General features: G+C 35.1%; 1 protein-coding gene across 38 annotated transcripts in view; it reads left to right on the top strand.

The window, feature by feature from the left end:
• Window positions 1–7,063, top strand: part of PTPRD (protein tyrosine phosphatase receptor type D) — a 2,191,141-nt gene extending 2,184,078 nt beyond the window's left edge. For all 38 annotated transcript variants that reach the window (XM_077911920.1, XM_077911956.1, XM_077911938.1 and 35 more), the window contains 2 exons: window positions 1,441–1,576; window positions 3,291–7,063. In XM_077911920.1, the coding sequence (XP_077768046.1) occupies window positions 1,441–1,576; window positions 3,291–3,359 (205 nt within the window). In that variant the 3' untranslated portion in view covers window positions 3,360–7,063. The remainder of the gene's footprint in view (window positions 1–1,440; window positions 1,577–3,290) is intronic.
• Window positions 7,064–16,765: the final 9,702 nt, after the last annotated feature.

Genomic DNA, 16,765 nt, shown 5'->3' with positions numbered 1-16,765 from the left:
AAAGTCAATAAATTCAGAAGTTGTTAAGGCCGGTATCTGTTATTTGCTTGAAAGAACCTAGTAGAAAGCCAGAAACCCTATATTTTGCTAGGGTTTGAGCAGTCAAATCAAGGTTAAATAGATTCTGGAATACCTGGACCATTCAGGAAAAAAAAGATCATAAATCACAGCCTCAGGAGTAAGAGAGGCTTTCAAGGTTGAAAAGGACCTTCAAGGTCATCTATTCCATCTTTACAGATAGCCTTCACTGCTGTAGGACATCCTCAGCCTCTTTGTAAAGACTACCCGTGGATTTTAAAGCCTCACTTAACATTTCTGTTTGGGCTCTTTAGAAAACCCAGTTTATAAAGGGACACACTATTTATACATGCCTGTCAGCTACATCCCCAAGTAAATGAATCCATCCATTTTCTACAGCCTGTACCCAAGCGTTACACATGCCGTTTAATTAGGATCGAAAAATGTAAAGATTTTTCAAATTATTCACTCTTCTCCTTATTACCTAAACCTCCAGATGCTTTCTTACTTTTTAAGAGCACAAAAGCTATGAATTAATTTTCTTCTCCCGCTGCAGTGAACATTCTGGAATTATCTTAAAACAATAAAGAAAACAAACTCAAAACCTTGCTAATGTGATAGAAAGAATCCTGGTGTTTTAGCTGCTGAATATCTAAAAGTAGATAAGCTTAGTGATGCTCAACCATTTCTTTTTAAAAGTTAGAGACCCTTTTGAGTATCTGTTAAAGTTTGAAGTTTCAGGAGAGAGAACAAATATATACATATATATATATATATATATATATATATATATATATATATATACATTTACACAGTCTGTAAGTATAAGATATTCACTGACCCTTCTAAAGATTGAATAAGGATCCACATCAAAAAACCCGTAACAGAATGTGTTTTCTATATCAAAACTAACATCTCAGTCTGAATAGTCTTATACACCTTCTTACTTATTTACATGTCTAAGTGATGAAACATCCTTCATAGATTGTGACCATAAGAAGTAAATAATATATAGAAAACTTGATTCACCTTACCTGAATTATTTTATACTTTAAAAATATTAAGTAGGCAAGGTCTATTATTTCAGGATGTACATGAACGGAGTCAACCTATATTTACCCTTCCTCGTATCTATTTGCTTTGCAACATTTATGTTTCCTGCAGTATAATCTCAGTTGAAAAATTATTGTATTATATTAGACTCAATCTCAATTACTCCACGTGGACTTACGTTCACATTTTACCATGACACATTATCCCAAGAATAGTCATTTTGTGAACCCAATACCACATTTTCCTGAACATTGCTGTGGAAGAACCTGATATGGTATGGAATTGGATACACATATATCTACTTCCAAGCTAATGTGGTGAAGACTGTGAGTGTTGCATGCAGTAACACTGTCTTTGTTATTATGACAGCGCGGGCGTTGGAAGAACTGGAGTCTTCATAACACTAAGCATTGTTTTGGAAAGAATGAGATACGAAGGAGTTGTAGATATCTTCCAGACTGTCAAAATGTTGAGAACACAACGACCAGCCATGGTACAGACAGAGGTGAGAAAAATCTCCATGAATTTTATCACATCTCAAGAGCCAAATAATCCATTTTATCAACCAGAACCTGTTAGAGCCCAGAGACTCTCAATATCAGAGCAAAATACAGGAAAATACTGTTGGGAAAGCATCCAACTGTTCAATATTTTTGAACCTCATTTTTACCCCTCTATATGTGGGAGTGACAGTTTCAAAGCTTTACAGTTGTTTTGGAAGTTATGTGAGATTATATATTAGGTTGTACCATGATAAATTGTCACTATTTGACCACTTTTGACCCATAAAAATGGCAATTTTATATATAAAGCACATTGCCTGGTGCATAACAGATCCTCAGCTCGTTTTACTTCTCCATTCTCCTAATGGTCATTTTAAATACTTGGATCGTGGATAAGCACTAGAGAAATTAATGCCCCATTTTCTATTCTAATAACTGATCATGAAATTCTCATTTTTTAAAGAATAATATGAGTTTGTGATATAGCCAGTGTGGCCTATTGACTATTCATTTCTAAGAATAATATGAGTATTTCTGTTCCTCAAAAAAGCCACCAAATTCTACATTCTATATGTATTCCTAAATTCACTGCCCATGATATCTTCCAAACTGTGATTTCAAAATAGCACAAGCATTTGGCTTACAATACTCAAAGCATGATGTCAACCTGACAGACTTAATGGGTATTGGGGGTGGCAGAGGGAAATTGGACATTTAAAAACCCTTAACACTTAGCCAAGCAGCTTACTGTAATAACATAGGAATTCAAACTCCATTTATTTTGCATTACCATTTTTGTTGTAAAAAAATTCATGTTTAAGCAAAATAGAAACTATCTACTTTCAGCCCCATTGGCTACTGAAAAGTTTCTTTTATGGCAAAAATTCTATTTTTTCTCTCTCTCCAACAATGCCCCAACTTATTCCGATATGACAGTGTTCTTCTCTGTCTGAAAAAGGACATGTTTCAAGTTATTTTATTTTAATGTGGGCCTTTCTCGGACAGATAACTAGTAATCACACTGAATTAGGCCAAACAACACAGGTACTTTTTGATATAGACAGCCAGTCTTTGGATGTCATTTTCAGGGGATGAAAAGCTTGAAAGTCCAGAGCCCTGTGTGAGTTGCTTTGTGTATTTACTGTTCCTCATCCTTACTTGTATAACAACATCAGAAATGGTGGTGGGTAGTTCTGATTGCAGGTAGTAAGGTCTGATGAGATATTTTTTTATTCAAATTCTTTTGGCAATAGCCCAGAAGATAAATGAATCCAGATTTTCCTTAGGATAGCATATGTCTGGGTCAGCCTCTCTTTAATATGCAAACTGAGAATAAGTAATCATAAGTAAGCAGATAGTTGTAAAGACAACAGTGACACGTTCTCGTGTTCAGTGGAGGTGATTGTTTGGTACTGCTTGGAGAACAGCTCACACTTGTCTGGAAAATAATGTTCGCTTTAGCTGTTACTACTTTGGAATTAGGAGACTATATTAGTCAAATTGATTGGTGAAATTAATAAACACCCCATGTGGCTGATCGTTCTTTGCTCACTGAAACGGATTGATCATTGGATTGACTTAACTGATGAGAGTAGCAATTTTGCCCCCATCCAGATGGGGGGCAAAACTTTGTTTTTGAATATGGATTTTCATCTTTCTATTACAATATACTCATGACCCCTTTTCCTCTCTCTTCCTATGCTGGGCCTCCTGCAGGACCAGTACCAGTTCTGCTATCGAGCCGCACTGGAGTACCTGGGCAGCTTTGATCACTATGCAACGTAGAAACCCCGGACCCATGCTGGGTTCTTCCTGCAGGCCCTTCAGTATCCACGGAGTCTCTTCTGAGCCATACAGGGCACTTGAGAAGTCCTTCTTAACTTCTAGCTAACTACCACTTAGTGGGACTATGACACACAAAACAAAATAAAAACAAACTCTTCTGGATGGACCAAGAATTCACAGTTTAATAATCTAACCTGAAAAATAATAAAGAGAATCCTGACTGATGAGGCATCTAAAGGATTTTATTTACAGATACCTCAAGGATTCAAAATAAAGGGAAGAAGAAATCACAGCAAAGAACCACCATCTTGTTCAGGATTGTTTGTTAGGTGTGAGGAGAAATTGCCAGAGTCCTGCAGTTCAGTGCAAGATGTTTGCTGGTGTGGCTTCTCATGATGAAATGGACTCTGCTGCGACATCGCCCCTTCCCACCATACTGCTCATAATAACATTTTAGGGGGGAATGGGGGGACATGTTTAAAAAGAAAGTCTTTGATTTAGTTTTTTAGTATTGTAAAGATACTGCTGACCTGTGCTTCATTTTTAACTGTGTAAACTTTTTTTTAACAAAATGTATCATTCGATAAAGTGAATTTTAAAAAAGTTACATAACTCTTCATTTTTTAATTTCCAAAATGTAGGTTTTTTTAAGCCGTAGAACTGTTATCTGTAATATCTTGCTGTAGAAATATCCAATAATTTGAAAATTTGCACATTTTTGTGCAATATTCTTAAACTACAGTATCAGTCTTGTCAGATATTACTTTTACACTTCTGTTCAGTTTTGGTTGGTGAGAAAGTACCCATTCTCTTCAAATAGTCAGAGAACTTTGTTTTGTTTTGTTTTGTTTTGTTTTTGGAATCAACAGGGAGGCGCAAAGTATAAAGTTGCTGCTAACATATATACATATATATCCATATTTAACAGGGGTGTCTATGTATATATAAACAGTGTGTCCACTCAAAAAGATAGACATAGCTATCATTCAGTTCTTCCATGATTTAGTTGTGGGTTTTTTTGTTTTGTTTTGTTTTTAGGTAGAGAAGCTATTATAAACATCTTTTACAATGTTACCAATTTTATGACATATGGATATTTCTTAATATCATAAAATTTTAATTTTAAGGGAAATGAGGAATGCACATCAGTGATTGTCAAGCCTCACCCCCTAATTTCCTATCCAGTCTCCTCCCACCCACCTACTCATATTCACAAATATCCTTTTGTTAGCCAGGCTTCCAACAAAGTTCAGTATTTCTAACACTCTAGTGCAATAAAAAAATTATTAAATATCTAAGAGGTGTGCATGTGGGAAAGGTCAGTGCATATCCCTTTAGGAGGGGAGAATGTTGTAATATATCAGCTATCAAGTTGTTTAAAAAACAATGTATTCAATCGTATATCGTCTATAGTATGTGCTATAAAATTTGCATTTATGATATGTAACAGGGGCAAAGCCAAACTCATGTTACTCTGTTCAGTCAGAAACATTTTGTGGCATACAGCACAACTGGGAAGTGCTGTACTTTGTTTTCTTTTGGTTTTAGTTATGCATTTAGAGTGCCTTATAATTGATGCCTATTTTAATAGCATTTCTTTTTAGCCTTTGGTTCACATTTTCATTAGTTGTTCATATATGTTTCTCTTCCAATTAAAGCATTATCTGTTTACCACATGTACAAAAACTCTTTGAATAATATGCATTCCTAGTTTTCAACCAAGTCGGGGATGTTAGTGATTGTACCAGCCCAAAGCACTTGGATAATCAGGGCCCTTCCTTTCATGGTTGCCAACATCAGGAAAAAATGACTTGTTTTATTTAGAATCCCTTCCATTCAGTAACTGCACCAAACTTACTTTAGTGACAACATTGACAACTTTGGAATATATTTACTAGTCCATTAGGATTTTTCTAAAATGAGGATTAAACGATTAGATATTTTCCAATGTAATTCCGAATTTTCCAACATAAGTGCTATAGGAAGCCATGGAAAATGGCTTGAGTTTGCCATATCTTATATGATTTTAAAGAACCCTCAAATTATCCAAGGAACTCTTAAAGAGTTTTGGTATAGATATAATATTTTGGTTTAATTTTAGCTTCATTGATGTTCAGCATACAAAGATTTTTGTTTTCCACATTTTACCATCACTAGCAGAATGAAATCCAAGAGACCAAACACTTGCAAGCATCATATTGAGCACTTTTGTAAAAAAAGAAAAAAGAAAAAAAAAAGAAAAAAGAAAAGAAAAAAAAAAGGAAAAAAAGAAAAAAAAAGGAAAGAAAAAAGAAAAAAAAAGAAAAAATACAATACTAAAAAAAAAAAAAAGTATCTAGAAGGCTACCTCAGAATGAGACTCTCTAACCTACATCAGAACCAGAGAAGAATGTGCACTATGTGGCTCTGTTGTCGTTTTCTTTTAGTTTGTATCTTTTGGAGATTTATCCAAGTGCCAGTGATTTACTGAGTGCTGTGATTTTCATTTAGTGAAACAAAGGGGGTCAGACAGACTTGCCGACATGCCACGTTAGACATGTAGAATCTGATGGTGTATATTACACACCAGAAGGAATTGCCAATGAACAGTTTCTCTCCCTGAGATAAAAACTGCCCATTTGGCAAAGGGAAAGAGGAGAATATTCACAAGAAGAAAATTAACGGGATGCATACCATACAAATGAGGCAGAGACTATCCAGATATCTTAATGTTTAGGCGCTGTTCCGAGAACTAACTCCCTTACTGTCATTGATGTGCATTCCACTCTGTGCTTTTCTGTACAACCATTCTAGTTTGATTTTCCCAGGTAAACATCTTTATCTACCATTACCATTAACTTTCGAGTTTCCAATTATTTTCATCATCATAACCAGTACGGTGCTATTATTTACCTATGTACGTGTAGTTATGTATAATTTTGTAATTAGTTACAATGGTAAAAAAAATCAAAATATATAAAAAGTGATTTGTACAGAACTTTATTTTAGCTCTTTTTTAAAAATGATTTGCATGGTTAGACAACGGCGAGGACAGCCAGGGGAGGGAAGGGCCTCTAGGGAACTTTGCACTTTCTATACCTTTGTACTATGCACTGCCCTATTGATTCTACACCCAATAATGTTATTACTTGAACCCATCTATAAGAAACTGCTTCAGAAATTCATTTGTGCGTATGTAAATAACACAACATAGATGCAGGAATGGAAAAAATTCTTCAGTAACATAGAGAATTTTTTCTTTCCTGTTTATTTTTGGGTTTGCTTTGTTTTAGCCTCTCCTTTTCATTTTTAATTCCCGTTTCTTTTAACTTTTTTGGGTTTTGGTTTCCTTTGGGTTTATGGGTGCCCTGATACTCCAGCAGAGATCAGAAGGCTACAGATCCATCCTATCCATCTGTTATGTGGCTTTGCCATTCAAGCTTGGAGTGTCTTTACAAAGATAATAACAGTTGTGTTCTTTGCTCTCGTTTTGGATGCATAGACTGAAAAATTAAAAAAAATAACTTGTAAAATGGCTTGTTAAAAAAATACAATTACCTCTAATTAGTAGTACGCGTAAATGTTTTACAGAATGAAAGGCGTGCTTTTTATTTTCTTACTTCGTTACATTGGTGGCGAAAGAAGTCTGTATGAAAATCAGTTCTTTGCTGACACAAGTTCCATTTGTTACAAATGAATTCTAATAAAAATGTCAGTGTTATGCAGCCCTGGCCTTTGCTTTTGTCTACTCACGCACTTTGGTTTTGACCTGACTATATATGTTCCCTTTTCTCCCTGGTTATCTGGTTAGTTCCTTTGAACTAACAGTGATACAAGTTACCAAGAGGCTGTTATATATGGTTGCCTGCCTTGGGGTGAGGACCTTTCACTGCTAACCAAAGCGAGGCTTAGAAAAACAGTTTGCCCAAGTTCACACAGGCAAAAGGGGGCCTTGGTATCATTCAAACTAGAATTCATGGGCAATCCTTAACCCTATAGAAAATGATTACATATCCAATGTAAATTTAAGTGGATTTCAGCCTATAAGTATTATCATCTTGAAACAACAGATCTCTCTCAGGCACATAAAAATAGCTCCATAATGTTAACTTCTTAAGCTTTTTGGAAACTAAGAAAATACTTGGCTTGACTTGCTTATTCAGTCATTCAGTATTAAGGGTCAGAACTGTTCTAGGCATTAGGCTGCAGCTATTGATATATGAGATGCTGCTACTCAAACGGAGACTACAGTCTAGGGAGAAAGACTGGCATTTAATAAATAATAAAACTTTACTCTGAAATGTGCTATGAAGGAAAGTAAGGGATTCATGAAGTTAGGACTTTGAATTCTGAGGGACAGGAAGTCTGACTCAATTTGGCTTACAGTGAGAGGAAAGTGTTTATAGGATCATATACTAAAAGATTAGGAGTGAGTTCATACTTAAAGAGTAGGAATACCTTTAGGTAATACCTAATCATTAGGCACAGTGGCATTCAGGGGTCAGGTGATGTCTCCCAGCCTAGTTCAACTTACCTAGTGTCAATTATAAGCAACTTTGTGGTCCTTGGAAGCTTCACCACAAGGTAAGCAAGTAAAAAGTTTACTTTCCCAACAGCACAAATAGAAGTTTTTGAATAGAATGAAGGCTTTCTAGCCCTCAGTGATATGACTTGGGTTAAGTGATCATCTTAGGGTCACAGTTATGAATAGGAGTAGAGAATGTGCTCATTGAGTTGTCAAATCAAGGAAGGTTTAAGGTGGCTGCCACCTTGCCAAATACAAATGAATATGGTAGGACCAACAACTGACTGAAAGTCAACCCAATGAGTTAAGATGAGGCCAAGCACATGTATGTTTGTTGTTATTAAAACTACTTGTTGCCATGGGAATAGTGAGGAATGAAACAATCCATAATCCATACATTATTTTGGAAAACCTGAAACTGGATAGACAACTAGGTGATTTTTTTTCTCTCTCATCTTTCCTCTCCAAGTAACCGGCCTTTAATTTGCAGATTTGATCACCCTATTATTTGGTTCTATAAGTACATAATCCTTAACCATAAAATAGAACAAAAAAGCTAAGGTGACTCATATTTGCAATTTTAATCACTGTGATGCCTTATTTTTAATCAGATGTCTGATTGGAATGCCGAAGACGACAAAATAGCTAATTTCACACATAAACACCCATGCAGATATTACTAGTTAGTAATAACTTACTAAAAAAAATACATGGACACAAATGAAAATGAAAACAGTTATCCAAAATCTTTGGGATGCAGCCAAAGCAGTTCTAGGAGAGAAGTTTATAGCAATATAGGCCTACCTCAAGAAAACCTCAATCTAAACTTACACCCAAAGGACCTAGAAAAAGAATAAACAAGTGCAAAGGCAGTAGAAGGAAGTAAATAAAGACAGGAGCAGAAATGAAGATTGCAAAAAAAAGAAAAAGAGAGAGAGATAAAATAAAAACCAAGAGCTTGTTCTTTGAAAAGATACACAAAATTTATAAATCTTTAACCAGACTCATTAATAAAGAGAGGATTCAAATAAAATCAGAAATGAAGGAGAACATATAACAGCACCACAGAAATACAAAGGATTGTAAGAGAATATTATGAAAAATTGTGTAACAAATTGGACAACTAGAACAAATGGATAAATTCCTAAAAAACATACAGCCTCCCAAAACTGAATCAGGAAGAACTAGAAAATTTGAATAGAACAATTACTAGCAACGAAATTGGATCAGTAACTTAAAAAAAAAAAAAAAATCCAACAAACAAAAGTCCAGGACCAGATGGCTTCACAGGTGAATTCTACCAAATATTTAAAGACTTAATACCCACTCTTCTCAAACTATTCCAAAAGATAAAAGAATAAGGAAAGCTTCCAAATCAATTTATGAGGCCAGAATTATCCTGATGCCAAAACCAGGTAAGCACAAACAAAAAAAGGGATGCCTGGGTGGCTCAGTGGTTGAGTGTCTGCCTTTGGCTCAGGGTGTGATCCCAGTGTTCCGGGATACAGTCCCACATCGGGTTCCCTGTGAAGAGCCTGCTTCTCTCTCTGCCTATGTGTCTGCCTTCTCTCTCTGTCTCTCATGAATAAATAAATAAAATCTTTAAAAACAAGTACAAACAAAAGCAAAAGCAACAACCAACAACTACTACAGAACTATAGGCCATATTTCTAATGAACATTGATGCAAAAATCTTCAATGAGATACTTACAAACTGATCTCCTTCACCACAATTGCATCAGATTTATTCCACAGATGCAAGGGTACATCAATATTTGCAAATTAATCAATATGATATATTAACATGAGAAAGGATAAAAAACATATCTCAGAGATGGAGAAAAAAGATTTTGACAATGTCCAATATTCATTTATAATAAAAATGCTCTACAAAGTAGAGTTAGAGAGAACATACTTCAACAGAATAAATGCTATATATGAAAACCCCACAGCTAAAATAATACTCAGTGGTGAAAAACTGAAAGCTTTTCCTTTAAGATCAGGAACAAGACAAAGATGTCCACTCTCCCCACTTTGATTTAACATAGTATTGGAAGTCATAGATGTATCAATCAGATAAGAAAAAGAAAAAAAAAGGCATCCATATTGGTAAGGAAGAAGTAAACTTGTTAACTACCTGTAGATGACATGATACTATATATATACAAAACCCCTCAAACTCCTCAAAAAACTATATAAAATTAATATACAGGAAGCTGTTGCTTTTCTAGACACTAGTAACAAAATAGCATAAAGAGAAATTAAGAAAAAAAATCTCATTTACAATCACACCAAAAAGAATAAAATGCCTAGAAATAAAACTGACCGGGATGCCTGGGTGGCTCAGCTATTGAACGTCTGCCTTTGGCTTAGGGCGTGATCCCAGATTCCCAGGTTTGAGTCCCTCATTGGGCTTCTTGAAAGGAGCCTGTGTCTCCCTCTGCCTGTGTCTTCTGCCATTCTCTCTCTCTCTCTCTCTCTCTCTCTCTCTCTCTCTGTCTCTCATGAATAAATAAATAATTTTTTTTTTTAAAAAAGGAAAAAAAAATGACCAAAAAAAATGAAAGACCTCTCCTCTGAAAATTATAAAACACTGTGAAATTGAAGATGACACAAACAAATGTAAAGATATTCCATGACCATGGATTGGAAGAACTGATATTGTTAAAATGGCTATACTACCCAAAGCGATTTCAGATTCAACACAATCCCCATTAAGATAACAATAGCATTTTCACAGAACTAGAAAAAATAGTACTACAGTTTGTATGGAACTGCAAAAGACTCTAAATAGCCAAAGCAGTCTTGAAGAACAAACCTGGTGGTATCACAATTTCAGATTTCAAGATCTACTACAAAGCTATAGTGATCAAAACAATATAATACTGGGACACACACACAAAAAAAGACACATAGTTGAGTGGAACAGAATGGAGACCCCTAAAATAAAACTACACTTATAAAATCATTTAGTCCAAAACAACAACAAAAAGCAAGAATACACAATGAGGAAAAGATAATATGTTTAATAAATGGTTCTGGGAAAACTGGACAGCTACATGCAAAAGAATGAAACTGGGACAGTTTCTTACACCATACACAAGAACAAACTCAAAATGGATTAAAAACCTAAATGTGAGACCTGACGACATAAAACTCCTATAAGAACACATAGGCAGGGATTTCTTTGACACTAGCCATAGAAACATTTTCTAGATATATCTCCTCAGTCAAGAGAAGCAAAAGAGAAAGCAACTATACTGAGACTATACCAAAATAAAAAGTTTTTGCTCAGTAAGAAAAACTACTAACAAAACCAAAAGGCAACCTATTGAATGGGAGAAGATATTTGCAAGTGACCTATCTGATAAAAGGTTAATATCCAAAATATATAAAGAACTTCTACAATTGAACACCAAAAAAGAAAATAATCTGACTAGAAATGGGCAGAGGACCTCAATAGTCATTTTTCCAGGGTTTTTAAAGACATTTTTCCAAAGAAAGCATACAGATGGCCAATAGAGACATGAAAACATGCTCAACATCACTAATTGTTAGGGAAATGCAAATTGAAACCACAATGAGATGGCAATGTTAACAGGTACAACCACTGTAAGAAACAGTATGGAGCGTCCTCAAAAACTTAAAGATAGAAATAACATATGATCCAGTAATTCCACTCCTGGGTATTTACCCAAAGAAAACAAAAACACTAAGTCTAAAAAATATATATATACTACTATTTTTATTGAAGCATTATTTACAAGAGCCAATATACAGAAGTAACCCAGGCATCCATTGACAGATGAATAGATAAAGATGGGGGAGGGGGTTCGTGTGTGTGTGTGTGTGTGTGTGTGTGTGTGATGGAATACTATCTAGCCACAGAAAAGAATGAGATCTTGCCGTTTGAAACAACGTGGATGGGCCTAGAAGATATAATACTAAGTGAAATAAGTCAATCAAAAACAAATATCATATCATTTCATTCATATGTGGCATTTAAGAAAAAAAAAGACAAAAAAAAAACACAGACTTTAAATACATAAAAGAAACTGGAGGTTGCCAGGGGAGAGGTAGGTAGGGAGAATGAGTGATAAAGTTAGAGTGGATTATGAGATATAAAGACCCAGTTACAAAGTAAGTAAGTCATAGAGATGAAAATTATGGCTTAGAGAATAAGGTCATGTGATTATAATAACATTGCTTGGTGACAAATGTTGACTACATTTATTGTGATGAGCTCTGAGTAATGTATAGAATTATTAAATAATTATGTTTTACTCTTGAAACTAATATAACACTGTACATTAATCATACTTCAATTTTTTAAAGAAACCTAAAAACTAAAGTGTAAAAAATAATGAAATACTCTATTTCAAAATTGGCTAAAAGGATCTGAATAGTCGTCTCAAACAAGAGAGATGGCAGACAAACCTATGAAAATATGTTCAAATACCAGCACACATGTATTAGAATGGAAAAAATTCAAAACAATGAAAACACCAAATGCCAGTGAGGAAATGGAAAAACATGAACACTCATTGCTGGTGAGAATGCAAAGAGATACAGCTGCAGTAAAGGATATTATGGCAGTTTCTTATAGACCTACACACATTCTTACAATATAATCCAGCAATCATGCTCCTTGGTAATTACCCAAAGGAGAGAAAAGATTATGTCCACACAAAACCTATACAGAGATATTTACAGCAGCTTCACTCCTATTTGTCAGATCTTAGAAGTAATCAAGATGCATCTCAACAGATGAAAGTGCAAAAAACCCCACTTTGATACAAACAATGTATTGTTATTCAGTGCAAAAAAAAAAAAAAAGGAAAAAGGAAAAAAAGAAAGAAAAAAAAAGGATCTGTGAAGCCATGGGAAGTCATGGAGGGACCTTAATCTAAATATATACCACTAAAGTGGTGGAATCAAGTCTGGAGAAAGCAGATACTGCATAACTTTGGTGGTAATGTGGGTTCATTAATTTTAACCTATGCACCACTCTGATGTGAGATGTTGATAGTAGGTGAAATTACACTTTTGGTGACTTTATGGGAATTCTCTGTACTCTGTTGAGTTTTGTTGTCAACCTAAAACTACTCAAAAATTAAAAGTATTTGTAAAAAGAAAAAATAATAACTCCCTAATAATTAGTTTAGGACTCTTTTACTTAGACATATGATTAGACTTCATAAGTTGAGAATTTCAATAAATTAAAATATGAAAATATAAATCTAAATATTTATCTTTGATTTTTAAAAATATTTATTTATTCATGAGAGATACAGAGAGAGAGAGAGAGAGGCAGAGACACAGGCAGAGGGAGAAAGAAGCAGGCTCCATGCAGGGATCCTGACGTGGGACTCGATCCCAGGTCTCCAGGATCATGCCCTGGGCTGAAGGCGGCACTAAACCGCTGAGCCGCCCAGGAATCCCCTATCTTTGATTTTTAAAAGCTTCTCCAAATTCCAAGGAAATAAATCAGTAGGCAAGATCTATGAAATCTGAAATTGTAGATTTTTAAAAAAGATTTTAGAGGTGCCTGGGTGGCTCAGTCAGTTAAGCATCTGCCTTCAGCTCAGTCAACCCCCAGGGTCCTGGGATCAGGCTCTATGTCTGACAACCTGCTCAATGGGAAGCTTGATTCTCTCCCTTTCTCTGTGCCGCCTCTGCTTGTGTTCTCTCTCTTGCTCTCTCTCTCTCTCTCTCTCTCTCTCTCTCCCCCTCTCTCTCTTTCTCTCTCTCAGAGAGAGTATGAGTCAGGGGAGAGAATCAGAAGAAAAAGGGCAGAAGGAGAGGCAGGAGCAAACTCTGCTGAGCAGGGAGCCAGATGTGAGGCTTGATTCTAGACCTTAAGATCCTGACCTGAGCCAAAGGCTGATGCTTGACCAACTGAGCTACCTAGGCACCCCTGAAATTGTAGATTTTATAATTATTTATAATAGTAAAATAAAAGTGGAAACACCCTAAATTTCGAAAACTATGGAATGATTAAAGAAAAATACATATATATGTGAAGTTAGGTATATGCAAAATTTTATAGACACACACATATATATACACACACACCATAGTATCATGTATAATCCATTACCATTTAGCCATTAACAGCTAAATTGTTTTTGAAAAAAAATGAAATAAAAAATGACTATATTTTTTAAAGGAGGTATAAAATAACACATAAAATTAAAGAAATATTTGTGCAGAAATAATTATTTGTAAATTCTGGTGCAATAAAAATTGTTTTGGTCTTTCCAGTTCTTTATTATCAAGTTTTTGTTTTGTTTCTTTTTTTTTTTTCCTACTTGGACTGGAAATAAAAGAAGATTGGATTGTCCAATCCACTCTGGATTGAACAACTAAAGTTGATAAAGTCTTGGCTTATGTAAGTGAGAAGGACTTAAATGTGTCTCATGGTCCTAGGTTGTGCAGCTAGCCAATCCAGCAAATTGAAAGAGTAGGTCACTGAATACCAAGACAGACCAGCACAAGAATATGAATGGATCAGTGCTCAATTTATATTATTTCTGGAAAATCAAATGAAGGTTCAAAGCCTATTGTTTATGACAATGTCACATATCAAGAAGAAAAGCAAAATCCCAGAATCAGACTTGGGTTAAAATCCACCTTCATCATTTGATAAAAGCTGAATTGGTCCTAATCAAGTTACTTAATCTTCTCAGCCTTGCATTCATCTATAAAATGGAAATGAAATTATTTATCCTCCAGGTTTACTTTATAAATTAGAATTAATTCACAAAATAGGCATGAAAGTTATGATCCATGGAGGATTTATGTTCATTGTTGATAAGCTCAGCATTTCCACTTTTCCATTAAGGAAGCACATGTCTCTTAAAGAACAATATTGAAGTAGAAAAACAATAGTCACCTACAAAATATCTTGTGATATACTCATATGCAATGTTTGATCTTTTTTCCTGAGGATACTCTTAAGATGCAAAAGAAATGGCCATTTCTGCAAAGTCATTCAGGAATTGCTCTACTGATTTCTCCCTTATTGGATGCCAAGTTAATTACTGTGAAATAGACTTGCTTGAACCACATTTGTGTTTATATAATGCTGTATATTGCAGAGTGTTTTATAGCTATTAATTATTGTCCTCACAATATTGAGAAGTGGACCACTGCAACCTTCTTGGAGCAAAGATCATATAACTTGCTGAAGGTCATTCACTGAAGAAGGCATTGAAGACTGCAGGGAGAATGGAGAAGCCAGTATACTGAAATGTAAGGAATCACAAATTGGAAATCCTGAGGTCTAGATTCTAATCTCAGCTCTGCTACTCACTTTGTAATCTGGGCGAGTCACATAATCTCTGAATCTCATTTCCTCAAGTGAAAAATAATCAGAAGGACTCAGATATTAGTGAGATCTAGATTCTAGGATTATGGTAGCTTAAAGTTTTATGAATGGGAACATACATTGACATTTTTGTTACTAAAAAAAGTATCTTTGTCATTAAAAAGACAGTCAGTAACCACCAGGATGGAACATGTTGGACTCAGTTACCAAGAAGGAATAAAATTCAAATTTGAGGGGAGCAGGGTTAGAGGGAACCCTGTGCAACTGCATTTGACCTTCAAAAAACAGTCATTACACCTGGGGAACATGGAGTTTAAAGCAGGTCAAACAGGAAGTAAATTTAGCCTTCTCCACTTAATAGCTACATGACTTGGACAATAGACCTAATTTTTCAAAGCCTCTTAACTCCTCTATAAAACAGAGACAGCACCTCCCTTATAAAGTTTTTGTGAGGAGTAAAAGGGATGGCATAGAATAAGGACAAAATAAATGATGGCTAAAAATATATTTGTTACTTCTAGTAATGAAAATAAAACATAGAAGGGCTGAAGGGCTGCTCATGTATACCAACATGGTAACCTGTAATATTTGGAATTTGTAACATTTTTCGATATGTTTGGTAAGACCACAAAATTCTTTACTTCCTCTGAAATATTCTGAGATAAAATATGTTCTAAGCTAACAAAAACTATCTTGACATTCCAACTGCATTCTCTTCAAGATGCTATTAGCAAGGACATGTGACTATTGATGGTAAAGTCACCTGCATGGTCCTCTGGACTATTTGCTCCTTCCATTCTTTCATTTATTCAAAACTTACCATTAGCAAACACTCATCCCCTTTTCCTAACACTAGGCAAATGACTGGCATTTAATGGACTCTGAAAATAACATTGGGTCCCTACCCTCAAGATGCTTCTAGACTAAGAAGGAACCCTTTTAACAATACATGATTTAAACTGAGCAATATGAAATAAGTTTGAATGGAATAACTCAATTCTACCAGTAATGTAATTACGTAAACTACCAGTAATGTCCGTTTAAGACATCCTGTCCTTGGCAAAGCTACATTGCATCTTGAAAGATGAGTAGGATTTAATCAATTGGACAAGTTTGGGGAGCACATTTTAGGCAAAGAGAATAATGTGCCAAAGGGCAAACAAAGATCCACATATCAGGTTAAGGGAATGATAAGGCTTTGTCATAAGTGTTGTATGGGGAGAGACAGTGATAGAAGAGCTGTGTATTGGGGAGTTGTCCTTCATCGTGAAACTAATCAGGTGCCCTGAAATGGATTCATAAACACAAGTGTCATGATAAACAAATGGAAAACTCAAAAACTCTTGTTCAGAACTGCCAAATTTATAAAACTATCATCTGCAAAGGAGAACATTCATTCCCTTCCCCACAACCAGTCTTGCCTCTATTCCATCATTTCTAGCCAATAATAGGTAATAAAGTGTTGCTAACTTGGCAGTGATTTTGCCCCTTAGTATTTTTTCTATGAAAAGCCTTTCTGACCTCACCCTACATCATATCATATTCTACTTGCATCTATGTTAAGGTTCTAGT

Source organism: Canis aureus, chromosome 10 (assembly GCF_053574225.1).
Source record: "Canis aureus isolate CA01 chromosome 10, VMU_Caureus_v.1.0, whole genome shotgun sequence".
NCBI classification, from domain to species: Eukaryota; Metazoa; Chordata; class Mammalia; order Carnivora; family Canidae; genus Canis; species Canis aureus.
This window is presented reverse-complemented; position numbering and strand designations above follow the sequence as displayed.